Source organism: Podarcis gaigeae, assembly GCF_964106915.1.
Source record: "Podarcis gaigeae genome assembly, chromosome: 2".
In the NCBI taxonomy this organism is placed as follows: Eukaryota; Metazoa; Chordata; class Lepidosauria; order Squamata; family Lacertidae; genus Podarcis; species Podarcis gaigeae.
Window position 1 is genome coordinate 110,284,548 of NC_139679.1, and position 17,706 is coordinate 110,302,253.

Below are 17,706 nucleotides of genomic sequence, written 5' to 3' on the forward strand. Positions count from 1 at the left end.
GTTTCTTCAGGAAGGTATATTTAAATACCTTTTTCATTTCATTATATATCATCCCCCAGAAAGCCTCTGGTTTTGTATGAATATATTACCTCAAGTTATTCTGATGCTTCCAAATGCATTGGTACAAATAATTTTTCAGATTGAAAAAGTGGTATAATTACTACTGTTATTATTATTCTCCAGGCAATTTGGATGACTTCCAGCAAAATATAAAAACATAATAAGATATCAGACATTAAAAACTTCCCGATTCTGCTTCTTTGACAGAAGCCGACAAATTTAGGACAGATGCTCTATATCAACTCAATGACGGAACCAGGCAGAGGGCCTTCTTGGTAGTGGCACCTGCTCTGTGGAACGCTCTCCCGTCAGATGTCAATGAAATAAGCATCTATCTGACTTTTATAAGACATCTGAAGGCATCCCTGTATGGAGAAGCTTTTAATGTTTGATGTTTCATTGGTTTTTAAAAAATATTCTGTTGGGAGCTGCCCTAGTGGCTGTGGAAACCCAGCCAGATGAGCGGGTATAAATAATGTTATAATATTATTATTATTATAACAACGTATTATTATTATGACACCCAACTCTATCTGTTGATGGATGGCCATCCTGACTCGGCCCCAGAGACACTGATCAGATGTTTTTGGAAGCTGTGGCTGGATGGTTACGTGGGAGCCGGTTGAAGTTAAATCCTTCGAAGACACAGGTCCTTTGACTGAGTTGGGACGATAGGGGATGGGGGGGGCAACTCCCATCTCTTGCGGGGGTGCAATTAGTGCCAGCACCGTCTGTTAAGAGTTTGGGTGTAATCTTCGATACCTTTCCATGGAGGTGCAGATTGCAGCTATAACAAAGGCGGCACTTTTTCATTTCCGCCAAGCTAAGCAGTTGACTCCTTACCTCTCTCGCCCTGACCTATCCACTGTGATCCACGCAACGGTCACCTCCAGACTGGATTTTGGTAACTTGCTCTACATGGGGCTGCCCTTGAGACTGACCCAGAAAGTCCAGCGGGTGCAGAATGCCGTGGCGAGACTCCTTACGGGGTCCTCCCTGTGGGATCACATTCACCCGGTACTATACCAGCTGCACTGTCTCCCGGTGGAGTACAGGATCAGGTTTAAGGTGTTGGTTTTAACCTTTAAAGGCCTATACAGCCTAGGACACTCGTACCTACGGGACCACCTCTCCTGGTTTGTCCCAAGGAGGACCTTACAGTCTTCAAACAAAAACATATTGGAGGTCCTGGGCCACAGAGAGGTTAGGCTGGCCTCAACCAGAACCAGGGCTTTTTCAGCTGTGGCTCCGATCTGGTGCAACGCTCTGGGCTAGGGCCCTGCGGGACTTGACATCTTTCCGCAGGGTCTGCTAGACAGAGCTGTTCCACCAGGCCTTTGGCCAAGGCACAGCCTGACCCCCTCCCTTGGCAATCCTCACAGAACTCTAGCCCAATGGTTGCCATTAATCTGATGTGAACTGATTTTATAATGAAATGATTTTAGAATGTTGTATCATTTTACTGTTGTTAGCCGCTCTGAGCCCAGCTTCGGCTGGGGAGAGCGGGATAAAAATAAAATTTTATTGTTATTATTTTTATTCTTATGCTTAATTGAATAGCAGTTCCCGGAAGCCGCCGGAGGGGAGAGATGCTCTTGGGCTCCCATCCTCCTTGCAGGAGGAGGAGACAGTGCTGAGATTCCTGCATTGCAGGGGGTTGGACTCGATGACTCTCAGGGTCCCCTTCCATCTCTACGATTCTATGATTCTAACAGGGTGCGGGACTAGATGGGCTTGATCAAACTACAGGGCTCTTCGTGTGATCTGTGTGTGTGTGTGTGTGTGTGTGTGTGTGTGTGTGAGAGAGAGAGAGAGAGAGAGAGAGAGAGAGAGAGAGAGAGAGAAAGAGCGTACCTTCAGGGAGAGGCCATGTCTCTTCTTTGCAAGGAGGATGAATAAGCTGCAACACACACACACACCCTGCGGCTTCCCTGCCTGCTCTCTCTCCACCCCCAACCCCAATTATGGATATTGCATTGCATTGCACAACCCCCCCCCCCCAAGCTTGCTGCACCCCGAGGTGCTTTGCACTCACCGGATTCCTTGCAGGACAAGGACAGTGCAGGACGGCAGAGGGGGCGGGTCAGCTGTTCTGCTTAAGCAGAACCCCCTTTCCCAAGTCAGTACCGAGCAGCAGCACCCTCCCCTCTAGCAGCTTGCACTCTCTGGCTTTAACCCTTAAAGCAAGGAGCATCTGTTCCCTGTAGTGGAAGCCCAGGTTCCCTCCCTTCTCTCCCCATTGGCTGGGTACTGCAAGGCTTCCCCTTACAATTATCCCCTAGAGATATCCTGCCTCCCAGGCGGGGGCTCCCATTCCCGCCCCAGCTGCCCAGGGTCGCTGCCACCATCGCCAGGATTTTGGGTGAGTGCAAAGCCAGCGGCAGGGAAGGAGGGAAGGGGCTTGGCAAGGGATGAGGGGTCCAGGATGAGATGCCCCGGGACGGGGAGAAAAGAGAAGGGAGGAAAGGGAGCTGTTTCTCTTAATGGGGCCTTGAAGGTGGGGGGGGGGGGGTTCCGCTGTGAAAAGAGAGAAGCCTCCTTCTGCCCGGATGTGGTGCAAAGGGAGTTGCAGGGAAGGAGGCGGGAAAGGGGAGAGGCTTGGGCATTGTTGGTAAGGTTCGCAATAAAATAAAATAATAATAATAATACCGCGCCCATTGTCTGGGTTTCCCCAGCCACTCTGAGCGGCTTCCAACAAAATAAAAAACAACCAAAGCAACCAAACATTGAAGTCTTTTGTAGAAATGGCCTTCGATTTTAAAGAAATGCCCTCTTTAAGAAATCCCGTGGTGTAAATATGTATGTTGTCTCGAGGTGCAAACACACATAGCATGAGCAAGCAGGCAGTGCTCCGAAGTGCTTCTCTTGAGAACTTGCCGTCTTAGTTGTTTACTCATGGCAAAGGCTATTTCCCAAAAGGACAGGAGGAGGAGGTCTCTCCCCCACTTTTAAGCCACCCCACTCCCACCGCACGGAAGGCAGAGGTCTTGTTCATTCACAACATCAGTAAACCTTGTGTGTATCTGAAGTGAACCAGGCGCTGGGGCTCCTTCCCCTCTCCCTGGGCTGCTGCAAGAAAAGGCAGCGGAGGAGGAGGAAACAGATGGGTTTGAAGGCTCTTTCTGCCCCTCTCTCCTGAGCAGAGGGTGTTTGCAGGGCAGGAGGACAGAGGAGGAGGCAGTGAGGGCAGAGGAAGCTGTGGGTGGACCCACCGTCTCTCCCAGGGGGCCAAGATGCAAGGAAGGGGCTTCCTTCTCCATGCAAGGGCCACCCATGTATTCAGAGCAGTCCTTATATTCCACGGGATTTACTCTCAGGCTGTCGTAAGCGAGAAAATGGCTAATCTCCTGAGTTTACGCCAATAAAACTTAGAAACAAGAGGAGTTGTGTTTATTGCAAAGCAATAGGTTACAGCTGGATCGTTTCACAAAACTGCAACCCTGTCTGATGTTCCAGGCAGTGGTATTTATATATGTAATGTCAAACAAAGAATTTCAGTTTCCACCAGTCATATACATCAGGGATGTCCAAGTGGTGGCCTGCAGTCGGCAGGTAGACTTCTGTGTTGTTTTGGGTTGGTTATGGGACCTTCAAATCAAATCAAATTTTATTAAACGGTCACAGACCAGATTAACTCGTACAGCTAGTCAGCGAAACATAACAACGGAAAAAACAAAGGACAATTTCAATACAGATTAGGCCATAACAGCAATTTAAAATTAGACAGCATAAATAAAATTAAGTATTTGCCTTCCCCTGCATATTGACATTGGAAAGCTCTTGTTTCCTACGCCTAATAGTGGCTACACAGAATTTGGCAACATTGATCGTAATTTCAGGAACCTTATCTTCTACCAAGGCTCTCATACGTTGGAGTTCTGGTTCATGTTTAAGCTTTTGTAGAACTGGGGCAATAAAGGTCAGGCGTAGGTCCTCGTAGTAACTACAGTGCAGCAATACATGCAGACTTGTTTCCACTTCCGATGAGCCACATGGGCAAACACGTGACTCATATGGTTTGCCCTCATATCTGCCTAGCAGCAGGGCAGAGGGCAGAACGTTGAATCTGGCCAGGGTAAAGGAGTGTCTGTACTTAGGAATTTGTAAATCAGCCAGATAATTTGCGGGTGAAAACCCTCTCCCAAAGTCTCTAATTGTGGCATGTTTATCCATTTTGCCCATATGACATTGCAACTCTATGTCCCTAATGCGTTGAAGCACTTGACTTTTGGCTCTCTCATATCCTGCCGCTATCAAGATCTGCGGGGAGAATCCCAAGCTTCTTATCTTTTCAAACAGGGAAGCTTTCCAGGTAGAATGAAAGGTGTCTAAGAGTGTTAAAGGAGCCAAACCGGCCGGGGAAAAAATAAGTTTTAACCAATAGTATATCTTTAGAATCCACAACCGCGCGTTAACGGGTGGTTGTCCAACTTCTAAGCGGACAGCTATATTAGATACACAGGGGGGGATCCCCAATAGACACCTATAGAATTTTGTTTGAAATGCCTCCATAGGCGCAAAATTTTTAAAACTGCAAACCTGGGATCCATAAGTGAGTTGTGGGAGTATTTTTGCAGCAAAAACCTGGGAGGCTGCCGGAACGTATTTACCCCCTTTCCCGTGAAAAAATCTTGTAAGGGCTTTATTGGCCCTTCCTGCGTTGGCAATGGCGTTTTTCATCTGTTGGTGCCACGAGACCCTTTCCTGAAAAGTTATTCCCAGGTATTTGAAAGTTGCTACCTGGTCAATAGGTTGACCATTTATTCTCCATTTGTGTTTCCTTCTTTTTTTTGAAAACACCATAATTTTAGATTTGCTGTAATTTATTGATAGTTGTTCCGCTTGACAATAGTCAGCAAGTGATCTCAAAAGCTTCCTCAAGCCAACACAGGAAAAGGAGAGTAGGACTGCGTCGTCCGCATACAGAAGCACCGGGAGGGGCAAACCTGCCAGTTTGGGAGGGTGGGCATTTTCTTTCGCCATGTTTACTGCTAGAGAGTTGATGTAGAAATTAAATAGCATTGGCGCGAGGACACATCCTTGTTTAACCCCATAGTGCGTTTGAATTTCTTTAGTTAGATGGCCTGACCGATCACATCTTACCCTCACCCTGGTGTTTTCGTATAGACCACGAATAAGGCGTAATAAGCGTTTATCTATGTTTGTAGCGCCAAGCTTTTCCCAGAGTCTATCCCTTGGTATTAGATCAAAAGCTGATTTAAAATCGACAAAAGCTGCATATAAAGACCCCCCTTTTCTAGAGTATTTATCTGCCAGGTGTTGAAGGATAAGGGCCTGGTCTATAGTTGAACGCTTTGCTCTAAAGCCAGCTTGAGCTTCTGATAGAATATGCTCTCTTTCCATCCACTCCACTAATTTATCACATAAATGAGCAGCATACAGTTTACTAATAATACTTAATAGACTGATTGGTCTGTAGTTAGCTGGCTCAGTTCTGTTTCCTTTCTTGAATATTGGAATGATGATGGCTAAACCCCAGTCCTTGGGGATAATAGCCGCTTGATTTATACTAGTGAACAAGGCGGCTAGCACAGGGGCCCACCATTCAACATTTGCCTTAAGAATTTCTGGTGGGATATTATCAGCACCCGGGGCTTTCCCTGATTTAAGAGATTGAATAAGGCCAGTAATTTCTTCTGTGGTCACAGGGGGCCATTCCTTGCCAAATTCACTTGAAGCAGGAAGCAGAGCTGGGACCAGTTGATTTGATGAATATAATGAGAGGAAGTAGGCCTCCCATGCTCCAGCGGGTATAGAGTATTCGATTTCAATTGGGGAGTCTCTCCAGCTTTTTGCAATTGTTTTCCAAAACGTGGCAGAATCTTTCCTTCGGGAGGCCTCCACTAGGCACTGCCATTCCTCCCTTTGTGCCTGGAGCTTTTTCTTGTTAATCAAAGCTTTATAACTGCGTTTTAACTCAAACCAGTCTAATGGAAGCGAAGGTAAGTTCGCTGCTCTATAGTTCCTGTACTTATCCAGCAGGAGGCGTTTCATAGCCATGCATTCTTGGTCAAACCAAGGTTTGGATTTATTAGAGTGAAGAGATTGCCGTGGCGTTTTTTTGTTGGTCAGATAAGGTTGTAGGGACGAAATCAGTTCCCGGAACATGTCTAATCTAGCCTCAGGAGTTGTGGAATTAACGAGGTTCTCCTTTCTAGCAAGAAAAGTATCTGAGTGAAGTCTTTCCGATATTTCATCACTCAATTTGCTGGACCATTTGATACGTGAGTATCTTAGCTCCATGTTTTCGAAGCATGGGGCTACAAGTTTATCAGAGCAAAATAAATCTTTTCTTACATCCAGTATTAAACATAGCGGTAGATGGTCACTGTCAACCCTCTCCACCACTTTACATTCGTTATGGGACCTTTGAAGGCCTTGCCCCTCTCCGCAAGCACTTCTGTACATGCTCCTGTTTCTGTTTTTGCTCAGCAGTTCCTTGTTTTAATGTTAATTGTTGCCAAAAGAATTTAAATTTTTGTTATGTACCCCCCCTTTAAAAAGTCCCTTTGGAGTTCCACGTTCCTCATATTCATGATTACCTCATTTTATTATAATACATACGCCCAACAAGCACTGGCAATGTTCTGATGCCTACGTTGTGTTGGTGTGCATGTTGGGAACCTGTGTTACATGCAGCCATTTGCATCATATAGCAACTCATGTTCTAGCTTTCAGGTGTATCTTTGTGTTTCTCGTATTAGCTGTATTTTTGCCCCTATTGAGGAGCGGCAACTTGCAAAATAATCAGTTTCATAAAGCACAGGCTACCATAACTTCTGTATTAGAAGCACACTCAAGGATTCACACATTATCACATTTATTGTGGCCCTTTGGGCAACTGCCACAAGGCCACTACTGCCCATACCATGCCAGCCTTGGTAAGGGAGAAGGGACAGGCAGACGGAAGGAATTGCCAAAGGTGTTTGAAAATGGGTGGAGGCTCTTGGGAAGCGGGTGCCCAATAGGGGATTCTACAGGGTCAAAAAAATCCCTGCAGGGGCTCTGAGACTCCCTTGACTTCTTCCTTCCTCCCAGGAAGCTACAACTTGCCTTGGCTTATTTGCTTCTCAAGACGTTGAACCTGCAAACCTGGTCAGGATGGACAGAGGAATATGGACAGCTGACCTGCTCAAGCTGTCTCCCGCATCCCTCCCTGCAACCTCTGATCATCCCCTCCCAGGGCCCTCGGAGAAATCTGGTGAGTTCCAGGGGAGAGGAGATGGGGACATGGATGGCTGGATGGTGGAGGGAGAAAGAGGAAAAGATGGAGAGGAGACGAAAGGCAGGAAGAAGGAAGGAAGGAAGGAAGGAAGGAAGGAAGGGGTGAGGCCTTCTCTAAAGCAGCTCTTTGTTTTTGGAATCCCTTTCATAAAGTCGTGGGGGCAGATTTTCTTCCTCTATGCTTTTAAATCTCTGGTGTTATTTCCACTGCAGGATTAAGTGACGATAATGATGTTGCACACCAATCCAGAAAAATGGGTGAAGGGGGCTATGGTAATGCTTCCCATCATTATGAATTCTTCATATATTTAAATAGTTTATATTACTTTTAATTTTTTAACGACTGGATCAGAGTGATACATTCCACCAGCAGAAAAATACAGTAGATGCATGCACCTCCCCAGTTTCGTGGGCTTTCGGGACAAAGGACCTGTTATCATGATACACAATTCATGTGGCTGGAGGCTCTACACATAGGATTGGGCATATGAAGACCAAGTGGCACCAGCTTTCCTAATCAAGAGTCCCTTTGTCAGACTGCAGCCCACAAAAGTTTAAGCCATAATACATTTATGTGCCTTTCAGAGCTGCAGAAGATGAATAAACAGAAGCATAGTTAATCTATGGACTTCTATCCTACTGGAAACAGTGACTGCCAGCAAGTTGGATATCTTGAAAAAAAAGGGATTAGGCTGGTGTCTGTGCTCTGTGCTTGCGGTCCTAGGCAATAATGCTTCTTAATACTAGTTTCTGGAAAGCACAGGAGAGCAGAGGGCTCTTGGCCTGAAATCTTGCTTGCTGGTTTCCCCCGGGCATTTGCTTGGCCACTGTGAAAACAGGATGCTGGACTAGCTGGGCCTTTTCCCAATCCAGCAGGCTCTGTTTAGGTTCTAATATGTTGTAATATTTTTACACTTACATGTTACATAAGAACAGTTCAGTTTTACTTCTTACTCATAGGGGAGACTGCTATTGGAGCCTGTGATCCTTTCCTCACTTGAAAAAGAAAAAGACAGATGTTTCTCATTAGACAGTTCCACCGTAGATCTCTATTATAAAATGATGGTGCTTTCTTAAGTGTGAATGGAGTGATCATGGGTTTCTCTTGCCATTATCTCATCTGCATTCCTAAAAATTTGGAACATGGAGAGGACAGTTGAGAATGGAGAGGGTGTTAAAATAAGAGAAGGTGCACATGGGAATCGACGTGTGTTCAGTTCCTTTCAAGTCTAACAGGATTCTCTCTCCCCCGCCCCCACTCCCAAACAGGTGAGGAAGACGATGGTCAGAATTCTACGGAGCCATCTGTGAATTCATTGGGAAGAACAAAGAAACAGTTTAAATGCAGGGAATGTGGAATGTGCTTTAGTCACTGTGGAAGAATGAGGATACACCAACAAACTCACACAGGAGAGAATCCATTTAAATGCATTGAATGTGGAAAGAGCTTTAGTCATAGTGGCAATCTTAGAACACATCAACGAACTCACACGGGGGAGAAACCATTTAAATGCATTGAATGTGGAAAGAGCTTCAGGCATAGTGGAGCCCTCAGAACACATCAACGAACTCACACGGGGGAGAAACCATTTAAATGTATTGAATGTGGAAAGAGCTTCAGTCAAAGTGGAGCCCTCAGAACACATCAACGAACTCACACGGGGGAGAAACCATTTAAATGCATTGAATGTGGAAAGAGCTTCAGTCGTAGTGGAGTCCTTAGAATACATCAACGAACTCACACAGGGGAGAAACCATTTAAATGCATTGAATGCATTGAATGTGGAAAGAGCTTCAGGCATAGTGGAGCTCTCAGAACACATCAACAAACTCACACGGGGGAGAAACCATTTCAATGCACTGAATGTGGAAAGAGCTTCAGTCGTAGTGAATACGTTCGAATACATCAACGAACTCACACTGGGGAAAAACCATTTAAATGCATTGAATGTGGAAAAATCTTCAGTCATAGTGGAGACCTCAGAACACATCAACGAACTCACACGGGGGAGAAACCATTTAAATGCATTGAATGTGGAAAAATCTTCAGTCGTAGTGGAGACCTTAGAATACATCAACGTACTCACACTGGGGAAAAACCAATTAAATGCATTGAATGTGGAAAGAGCTTCAGTTGTAGTCGAGACCTTAGAAGACATCAACGAACTCATACAGGGGAGAAACCATTTAAATGCATTGAATGTGGAAAGAGCTTCAGTCAAAGTGGTGAGCTTAGAATACATCAACGAACTCATACAGGGGAGAAACCATTTAAATGCATGGAATGTGGAAAGAGCTTCAATTGTAGTGGAAACCTTAGAAGACATCAACAAACTCATACAGGAGAGAAACCATTTAAATGCATTGAATGTGGAAAGAGCTTCAGTCAAAATGGAGCCCTTAGAAGACATCAACAAACTCACACAGGGGAGAAACCATTTGAATGTATTAAATGTGGAAAGGGCTTCAGTGAGATTGGATCCCTCAGAAAACACCAACAAACTCACATGGGAGAGAAGCCATTTAAATGCATGGAATGTGGAAAGAACTTCAGTGAAAGTGGAACACTTAGAATACATCAACGAACTCACACAGGGGAGAAACCATTTAAATGTATTGAATGTGGAAAGAGCTTCAGTAGTAGTGGAGAATTTAGAATACATCAACGAACTCACACCGGGGAGAAACCATTTAAATGTATTGAATGTAGAAAGAGCTTCAGTCATAGTGGAACCCTTAGAAAACATCAACGTACTCACACTGGGGAGAAACCGTTTAAATGTATGGAGTGTGGAAAGGGCTTCAGTCAAAATGGAGCCCTTAGAATACATCAACGAACTCACACGGGGGAGAAACCGTTTAAATGTATTGAGTGTGGAAAGGGCTTCAGTCAAAATGGAGCCCTTAGAATACATCAACAAACTCACATGGCAGAAACGATTTAAATGTATGGAGTGTGGAAAGAGCTTCAGTTGTAGTGGAGACCTTAATATTCATGAACGAATTCACACAGGTGAAAGCCATATAAATGTATGCAGCGTTCAACTCAAGTTTCACTATTTAATTCACATCAAGAAACTCATAAAGGCGGAAATAAATTTTAAATACATGGAACCCATGTGATGTTCTGGTTTTTCTATTTAAATTTGTATACACATATATATTAAAGTAATGAAGGTCACAAATACTTGATGTACAAAAGATGTTGCAAGTTGTTGCTAGATAAATGGGGGAAGTGTGAATATGGAATGTTCAAGGTTTGTGATGAATCTGTTGAGTTTTTACTCTGGCCTTCACTGCCAAAATGATGGGCTGCCCTTGTCTTGTGGATCAGCATCTGTCAGGCTTCAGGGAATTGGCTTCCTTCCCCCTTGGCCGTAGATAAGCAGAACAACGGAAAAGGAGTCTTCTTACCAGTTAGAAACTTTAATGATCCTAGTGAGAGAACAAAAACCTGTCTTCTAGGAATGGCGGTGCTCCCAATTAAGAGGTCCACCCCCTTTCATCCCTAGTCACCCCCGTCACTTCTGCGTCTCGTAACCTCAGCTCATACACTTTCTGTCCTGCCACATTCGCAACTCTCCTTGAACTTAGGGAAAGCAGAGGGATGCTTTCCAGACACAGTGAATCTGTTAACTCTCTCTCTCAATGTTTCTTCTGCAAGGTGTTCCCCATCCAGTATTTCCCAGCTTCTCCCTTCTGAACTATGTTCCTCTGCAAACCACTGTTTCAAATCTATACAGCCCTCCTGCTCCTGGGAATTTCAGGGGGAGGCTCCCACGAATGCGCCTCAGTGCAGCTCTCCTCAACTGGGTCCTTGGTTAGGTTTTGGTTTAGGGGAGCAAGCATGGGCCTGGCCCTTGGGTGGGGGCGAGGGGAGAAGGGAAGAGAAGTAGAGGCGATGCTTCTTTTTCCATGCAAGGCTAGTTCTTGTTTCTCCCAAGTACGCGCCTGTAATCAGTGAGCGTGCATTTAGCAGGAGTGCGTTCCTTTGTCTCATAGCCTAAGCTGCTTCAGGAGGCATTAGGGCGAAGCGTGTGTATCACGCATGTGCTGTGAGAGCAATGGTTAAGATTAAGTTAATTGCAACCTTAAACACACTTGGGTCCCATTAGAGAGGATCCTTATGAGGCCGGAGGAACATCGCCCAGCTGTGAGGTGTAATGTCCACCACTCGCTGTAAGGCCTTTCCCACCTGGCCTAGGGGGTGGGGTGTAGGGATGATCGCGGAGTGGGCAGTGGGGTCCGGAGGGAGCACACTCCCCACCAGCAGGCAGCCACAGTCTGCCTGCACGTGTGACCTTGGGGTGTGGGGCACCCGCCCCCCCCATACAAGCCACAGCTGTCTGAACATCGTTCCCTCTGTCTAACATTTTGCGGTCTCAGTACTCTGCGGTGTCCTGTCTGTAACCTTTGTCTCTGAGACCTTTTGTCTCCTTTGTCATACACTGTGCAAGGGGAAAATGACGCAGTGGAAACAGGTGCCAAAATAACTTTGTACCACCCCACGACCTCGGCACCGGAAGATGTGCAAAGGTCACAGCCCAAAATGTATCTGCTTGGGTTTGCATATTTGTCTCAACAAAAGGAGGCTCCACAGGGCTGGCTGGCAGCTTGCATGTAGCTCACCTGTGTGCAGCTCACCTGCATTATCAACTCCCTGCCTCATGTCCTTCACTTCAGTGGGGCCCAGACTCACCCAGCCCTACTATGTTAAATTTGTATTCTGTAGTTGACCTCCTTTGCATTGTTTTATTTTGAAATCTTTTTAGATAATATTTTAGATTTCTGATATGTTGCTTTGAATGTATACTCTCACCCTGTCCTGAAGTTCTCACCCTGGGCCAGCAGCAGGATACTGTAGATAGTTATGCAAATGAAGGATCGAAAGTGACGTTCAGTGATTGGATAGTTTTAGAAAGTTGCAACACCTACGGTTGTTCTGGAGCTCTATATAAGCAGGCCGACTGAGCTCAGTTCAGTTCTGTTCCAGCTTACAAATAAAGAGCTGCTTTGGAAGAATCGCTGTGTCGTCTGATATGTTCGCCCTCAACCTAACAGTGGCGACGAGGATGGGATCGATGGACATCAGAGCACAGCCAGATGCGGCCATCCTCTGAACTGAGCTGAATCACTGAGCGAAATCACTGAACAGAACCAATTCAGAGCTGACTGTTCTGGCTAGAGCACTGTGTTCCATCCATCGCCCTTCACGCCAGCATTGGAATCATGGCTTCACTTGTGCCTCTACTGCCGTTTCTGCCAGCCTCTGAATCATGGAACTCCTACCTCGCTCTGTTTGACTGCTACCTCCAAGCCAACGAGCTGACAGCAGTATCAAAGGAACAGAAGCCGGGCCTATTCCTCAGCCTCTGTGGGCCTGAGGTGTTTGAGACGGCCCGAGCGTTGGTTGAGCCTGAAGCAGTCCAGGCAACACCATGGGACACGATTCAAGAGAAGCTCTGAAACCACTACACACCAAAGCCGTCCAGGATTGCTGCCTGCCATGCGTTCTACCACCGGAACCAGGCAGAGGGGGAGTCAATCAACAACTACACCACCGCCCTCTGACAGGCTGCAATGCATTGCGAGTTCCGAGACTTAAACGATGCCCTGATGGATCAAATCATCTGAGGGGTCCGGGACATCCATCTGCAACGGCGTCTCCTCGCCAAGGCAGACCTCACGCTGCAGAAAGCCATTGAGGAGGCTGTGGCCTCGGAAGCTGCTGAACGCTCCGCCCAGGAGATCCGCAAGGCCAGCAGCCCGCGTCTTGCTAGGAAGCCAGTTCCAGTGCATCACGAAGAGGCCAGCAGTGATGAGGCATCCTCCAGTGAAGATGATGATGTGCACCAGGCAAAGCGGGAACATAGGAAGTTCCAACAGAAGTCCAAAGGCCAACCAAATGTGCTGGCTGCGGAGGCAACCATTCCTGTGCCAAGTGTTGATTCAGAGATGCCATCTGTCAGACGTGTTCCAGAAGGGGCCACATCGCTAAGGTCTGCCGATCGGCTCCGTCTGGCACCCCCCCCTTCACCGACTCGCAAGTCCAAGTCTTCACCCCAATCTGCCAAGGAAAGCTATTTCGCTCTCACCAACTGCTGCTGCCCATCTGGAACCACAATTGGCCAAACCGACTTGCCTACGCGACGCAAGCTGAACGTCATGGTGCTCATTGAAGGAGCTCCATGTGACATGGAGATCGACACCGGGTCTGCCCTGTCCATCGTGTCTTGGAGCACCATCAAAAGACTGGTACCCAGAGTGTCCAAAAGGCAACTCGACTCTCACTGTGTACACCTGAGAGACTACCAGGGAAACGACATTCCCGTGGTAGGCGTTGGCCGGTTCCAGTTGCTTTCAAGGACTTTTCGGGCCTGCTCTGACTGGTGGTGGTCGAAGGTCAGCGGCCAAGCCTCCTAGGGCTAGGCTGGTTTGATGCCCTCGGCCTGGAAGTCACCGGCATCAACTGCATCTCTAACGCAGAGACTGAGGGTCTGGTCAAAGACTTTGCTGAGGTTTTTGACGGCACTTTGGGGCAATATACAGGTACGCCCATCTCCTTTAGCCTTGATCCACAAGTCACCCCCATCAAGCTAAAGCAACGCTGGGTTCCCTTTGCTCTCAAGGCTAAGGTGGAGAAACAACTGGACAAGCTGATCGCCCAAGGAGTTTTGGAGCCGGTTGACCACGCCAAGTGGGAAACCCCCATCGTCACGCCTGTCAAGCCAGACGGGTTGGTGAGAATCTGCGCTGACTACAAGTGCACGATCAACAAGGCACTTCAGCAGCACACTGTTCTTCAACACCTGCTGCATTCCTTAGGTGAGGGTAAGGTCTTTGCTAAGCTGGACCTTGCCCGAGCCTATCAACAACTGCCCATCGATTATGCCACTGCTGAAGCCCAGACGATCGTCACCCACTGAGGGGCATTCCGTTGCCGCCGTTTGCAGTTCGGGGTGAGTGTGGCTCCTGGTATCTTCCAAAGCCTTATGGAGCGTCTCCTGCAAGGGCTTCTGGGCGTGGTACCGTATTTTGATGACATCTTGGTGTTCACAGATTCACACCAGCAGCTGTTCCGAGTGCCTCCGTGCTGTGTTGACCATGTTCCAAGAGGCCGGGCTCAAGGTAAAGAGGGAGAAGTGCCAGATCGCCATTCCACAGGTGGATTTCCTGGGCTATCATATTGACACCTCTGGCCTTCATACGACCACATCCAAGATCCGTGCTATCCAGCAGGCCCCGATCCCAAAGAACAAGATGGAGTTGCAGGCGTTCCTGGGACTGCTGAACTTTTATAACATGTTCCTGCCCCACAAAGCCACGGTGGCTGAGCCTCTTCACCGACTCCTTAGCACCAAGACGCCTTGGTCCTGGGGTCATCGGGAGACGGCCGCCTTCAACGCGGTCAAGGCTCTCCCTTCATTGGACAGTGTGCTGGTACAGTACAGTGAAGCCAGGCCGCTGGTCCTTCCCTGTGACGCCTCACCTTTTGGCATTGGCACTGTCCTTAGTCACCGTTTTCCAGACAGAAGAGAAGCACTGCTCGCCTACTTTTCCAGGACGCTATCTCCAACGGAACGGAATTACAGCCAGCTCGACAAGGAGGCACTGGCACTTGTGGCTGGAGTGAAGAGGTTCCATGAATACCTCTACGGCAGGACTTTCGACCTCATCATCGACCACAAGCCAGACTTACCACAGACTCAGACCACTACCGTGCCTGACATTCCACCAACTCCATTTGCGGAGTTTCCACCCACAGCAGCGGATCCAGGGGACTTGGTTTCAACGCCACCTAGGGTTGCACCACAGCCTCAGCAAGAATTGGGTGGCCCCCCGAACCTGGCTACCAGTCCCCGGTGGTCTGGCAGTTTCCAAGCGCCCAACTTATTTAAAGGACTATGTTGTTGGACATGTATCACTGTTGGTCTAAGTATGTGAAATCTAACCGATATGCTTTTGTGCCTAATTGAACCATTACGTGTAGTGCTGTATATAAGAAAACCATTACGATTGTAACTAACACCTTATCTCGGTGGGGAGGGGTGTTATGTACTGAAGTTCTCACCCTGGGCCAGCAGGGGGATACTGTAGATAGTTATGCAAATGAAAGATCGAAAGTGACGTTCAGTGATTGGATAGTTTTAGAAAGTTGCAACAGTTACGATTCTTCTGGAGCTCTATATAAGCAGGCTGACTGAGCTCCTCAGTTCACTTCTGTTCCAGCTTACAAATAAAGAGCTGCTTTGGAAGAATCGCTTTGTCGTCTGATATTGATGATTCAGAGCTCATTTTTAGCTTCCAGGAGCAGCTGGTCACTTCTGCTTTATAAACAAACCCAAATATATTGACACGCCTTACATTAAAATTAAATTTCAGAAGAGAGACAAACAAACTTTTTTTTTAAAAGCCATTTTTTTACTTTACAAACCATTATCTTCTCAATCCAAGATTTGCTTTTCATATTGAGGCAAGGAAGAAGGGCTACCCCTATGCTATCCATATAATCAGTTATCAGTAATCAATATATTCATATATGCTCACACATAATCAAGGCTTACAGTATTTTATAATCCATTTTGAATCAAAGGGAAGCTGTGACTTAGCTAACTGCATACTGCCTGAAACAGCAAAATTAGGAGCCGACCTTTCCCCTACAAACATCCGTGTACCCTGGAGAAGGGGAAGATGTGAATCAGAGATTCTGGTACAAAATCCCCTCAGATACAGGCTAAATTAATCCACAGAACAGGAAGAGAAAACCACAAAATCTCCAAACTCCCTGTCCTGTCATAACTAGGGGAGAGGTAGACAGAGCGTCACTGCAAGCAGCGGAAGCAGAACTAGAACTCCGTGCTTGACCAGGAGCTGGTAGCATGGCAAGAAGCTTGCTAATTGGCTAATTGTCGCTGGCAATATCGTGACTGCCTCATGGTTGTCTCATGATCTATGATTTGCTGTGATCTGCTCAGGTATAAAGACCTCTGGATTTCTGTCAATCAGGGTTCCAGTTCCTTTTGGAAGAGATTCCAAACTGGGTCCTTATTGCCTGGCAATAAACTTCACCTTCTTATTCTCCATTGCTGAGTCTGTCTGATCCTTATTTAACGCCAAGCGAGTACCTGCTTACATTCACGTGCTTCATTATGTATAAAAATACTTGGTTAGCAAGGGGGTACAGAAATAATAATAAAAAAGCGACAATAAAAGCATTATCAGCATTTAAAAAGAAATGCTAGTGGATGTTCTTCTGCAAGCTGTTCCCCATCTAGTATTTCCCAGCTTCTGCCTTCTGAACTATGTTCCTCTGCAAACCACTGGTCCAAATCTATACAGTCCTCCTGCTCCTGGGAAGATTCAGAGGGAGGCTCCTACGAATGCACCTCAGTGCAGCTCTCCTCAGCTGGGTCCCTGGTTAGGTTTTGGTTTAGGGGAGAAAGCATGGGACTGGCCCTTGGGTTGGGGCGAGGGGAGAAGGGAAGCGAAGTACAGTGGTACCTCAGATTATATACGCTTCAGGTTACATACGCCTCAGGTTACAGATTCCGCTAACCCAGAAATAGTACCTTGGGTTAAGAACTTTACTTCAGGATGAGAACAGGCGGCGCAGCAGCAGTGGGAGGCCCATTAGCTAAAGTGGTGTTTCAGGTTAAGAACAGTTTCAGTTTAAGAACGGAATGAATTAAGTACTTAACCCGAGGTACCACTGTAGAGGGGATGCTTCTTTTTCCTTGCAAGGCTAGTTCTTGTTTCTCCTGAGGGCGCGCCTGTAATCAGCAAGCGTGCTTTTAACTGGAGTGCATCCCTTTGTCTTGAAGTGCAAGATGATTCAGGAGGCCTGTGGCGTTTGCCTCCTAGGATGGGTCATAAGGAAAGGGTTAAAATGGGTGTGATGTGATTGGCCAGTGAGAATGCAAGTGGGGAGTAAAAGTTAGAGTGGGAGCTTTTGAAAGTCAGTTGAGGTTTGGGAACTGGAGAAGGAAGAGGAAGGAATAGGCAGTGGGTTGGTTGAGTTGTATTGTGTGAGAGAGAGAGAGGAATTATTAGGTTGAGTCAGATAGATAGTTGGAATAATCAGTTTGGAGTTGTTAGGAACTAAGATTAAGAAACTGACAAGAGAAAAATAAACTGAAGCTTATTCCTGCATTTAAAAATAAACTTGATTATTTGTTAATGTTAACAACTGTCTGGACTCCGTGTGTCCCCGTGAGAAGCGGGGTGGTGGCAGCGAAGAAAGCAATCACAGTGGTGGCACAGGGTCAATAGACCGTCAAACGTCTGGGGGCCCTGTGTGATCGCCACAAGGCCTTAGAGCGAAGCACGTGTATCTCATATATGCCTTGAGAGCAATGGTGGAGGGACGGTCGCGGTGTTTAAAAGGAGGCTGTTGTTTTGTTT

General features: G+C 46.8%; 1 protein-coding gene across 1 annotated transcript in view; it reads left to right on the forward strand.

Annotated features, from left to right (window-relative positions):
* Positions 1–2,120: 2,120 nt before the first annotated feature.
* Positions 2,121–17,706, forward strand: part of LOC310835743 (uncharacterized protein) — a gene marked incomplete at its 3' end in the record, with an annotated part of 137,127 nt that continues 121,541 nt past the window's right edge. Inside the window, exons 1-4 of the mRNA XM_083720695.1 lie at positions 2,121–2,422; positions 7,120–7,282; positions 7,519–7,578; positions 8,575–9,200. Coding sequence (XP_083576821.1) covers positions 7,183–7,282; positions 7,519–7,578; positions 8,575–9,200 — 786 coding nt within the window. The 5' untranslated portion in view covers positions 2,121–2,422; positions 7,120–7,182. The remainder of the gene's footprint in view (positions 2,423–7,119; positions 7,283–7,518; positions 7,579–8,574; positions 9,201–17,706) is intronic.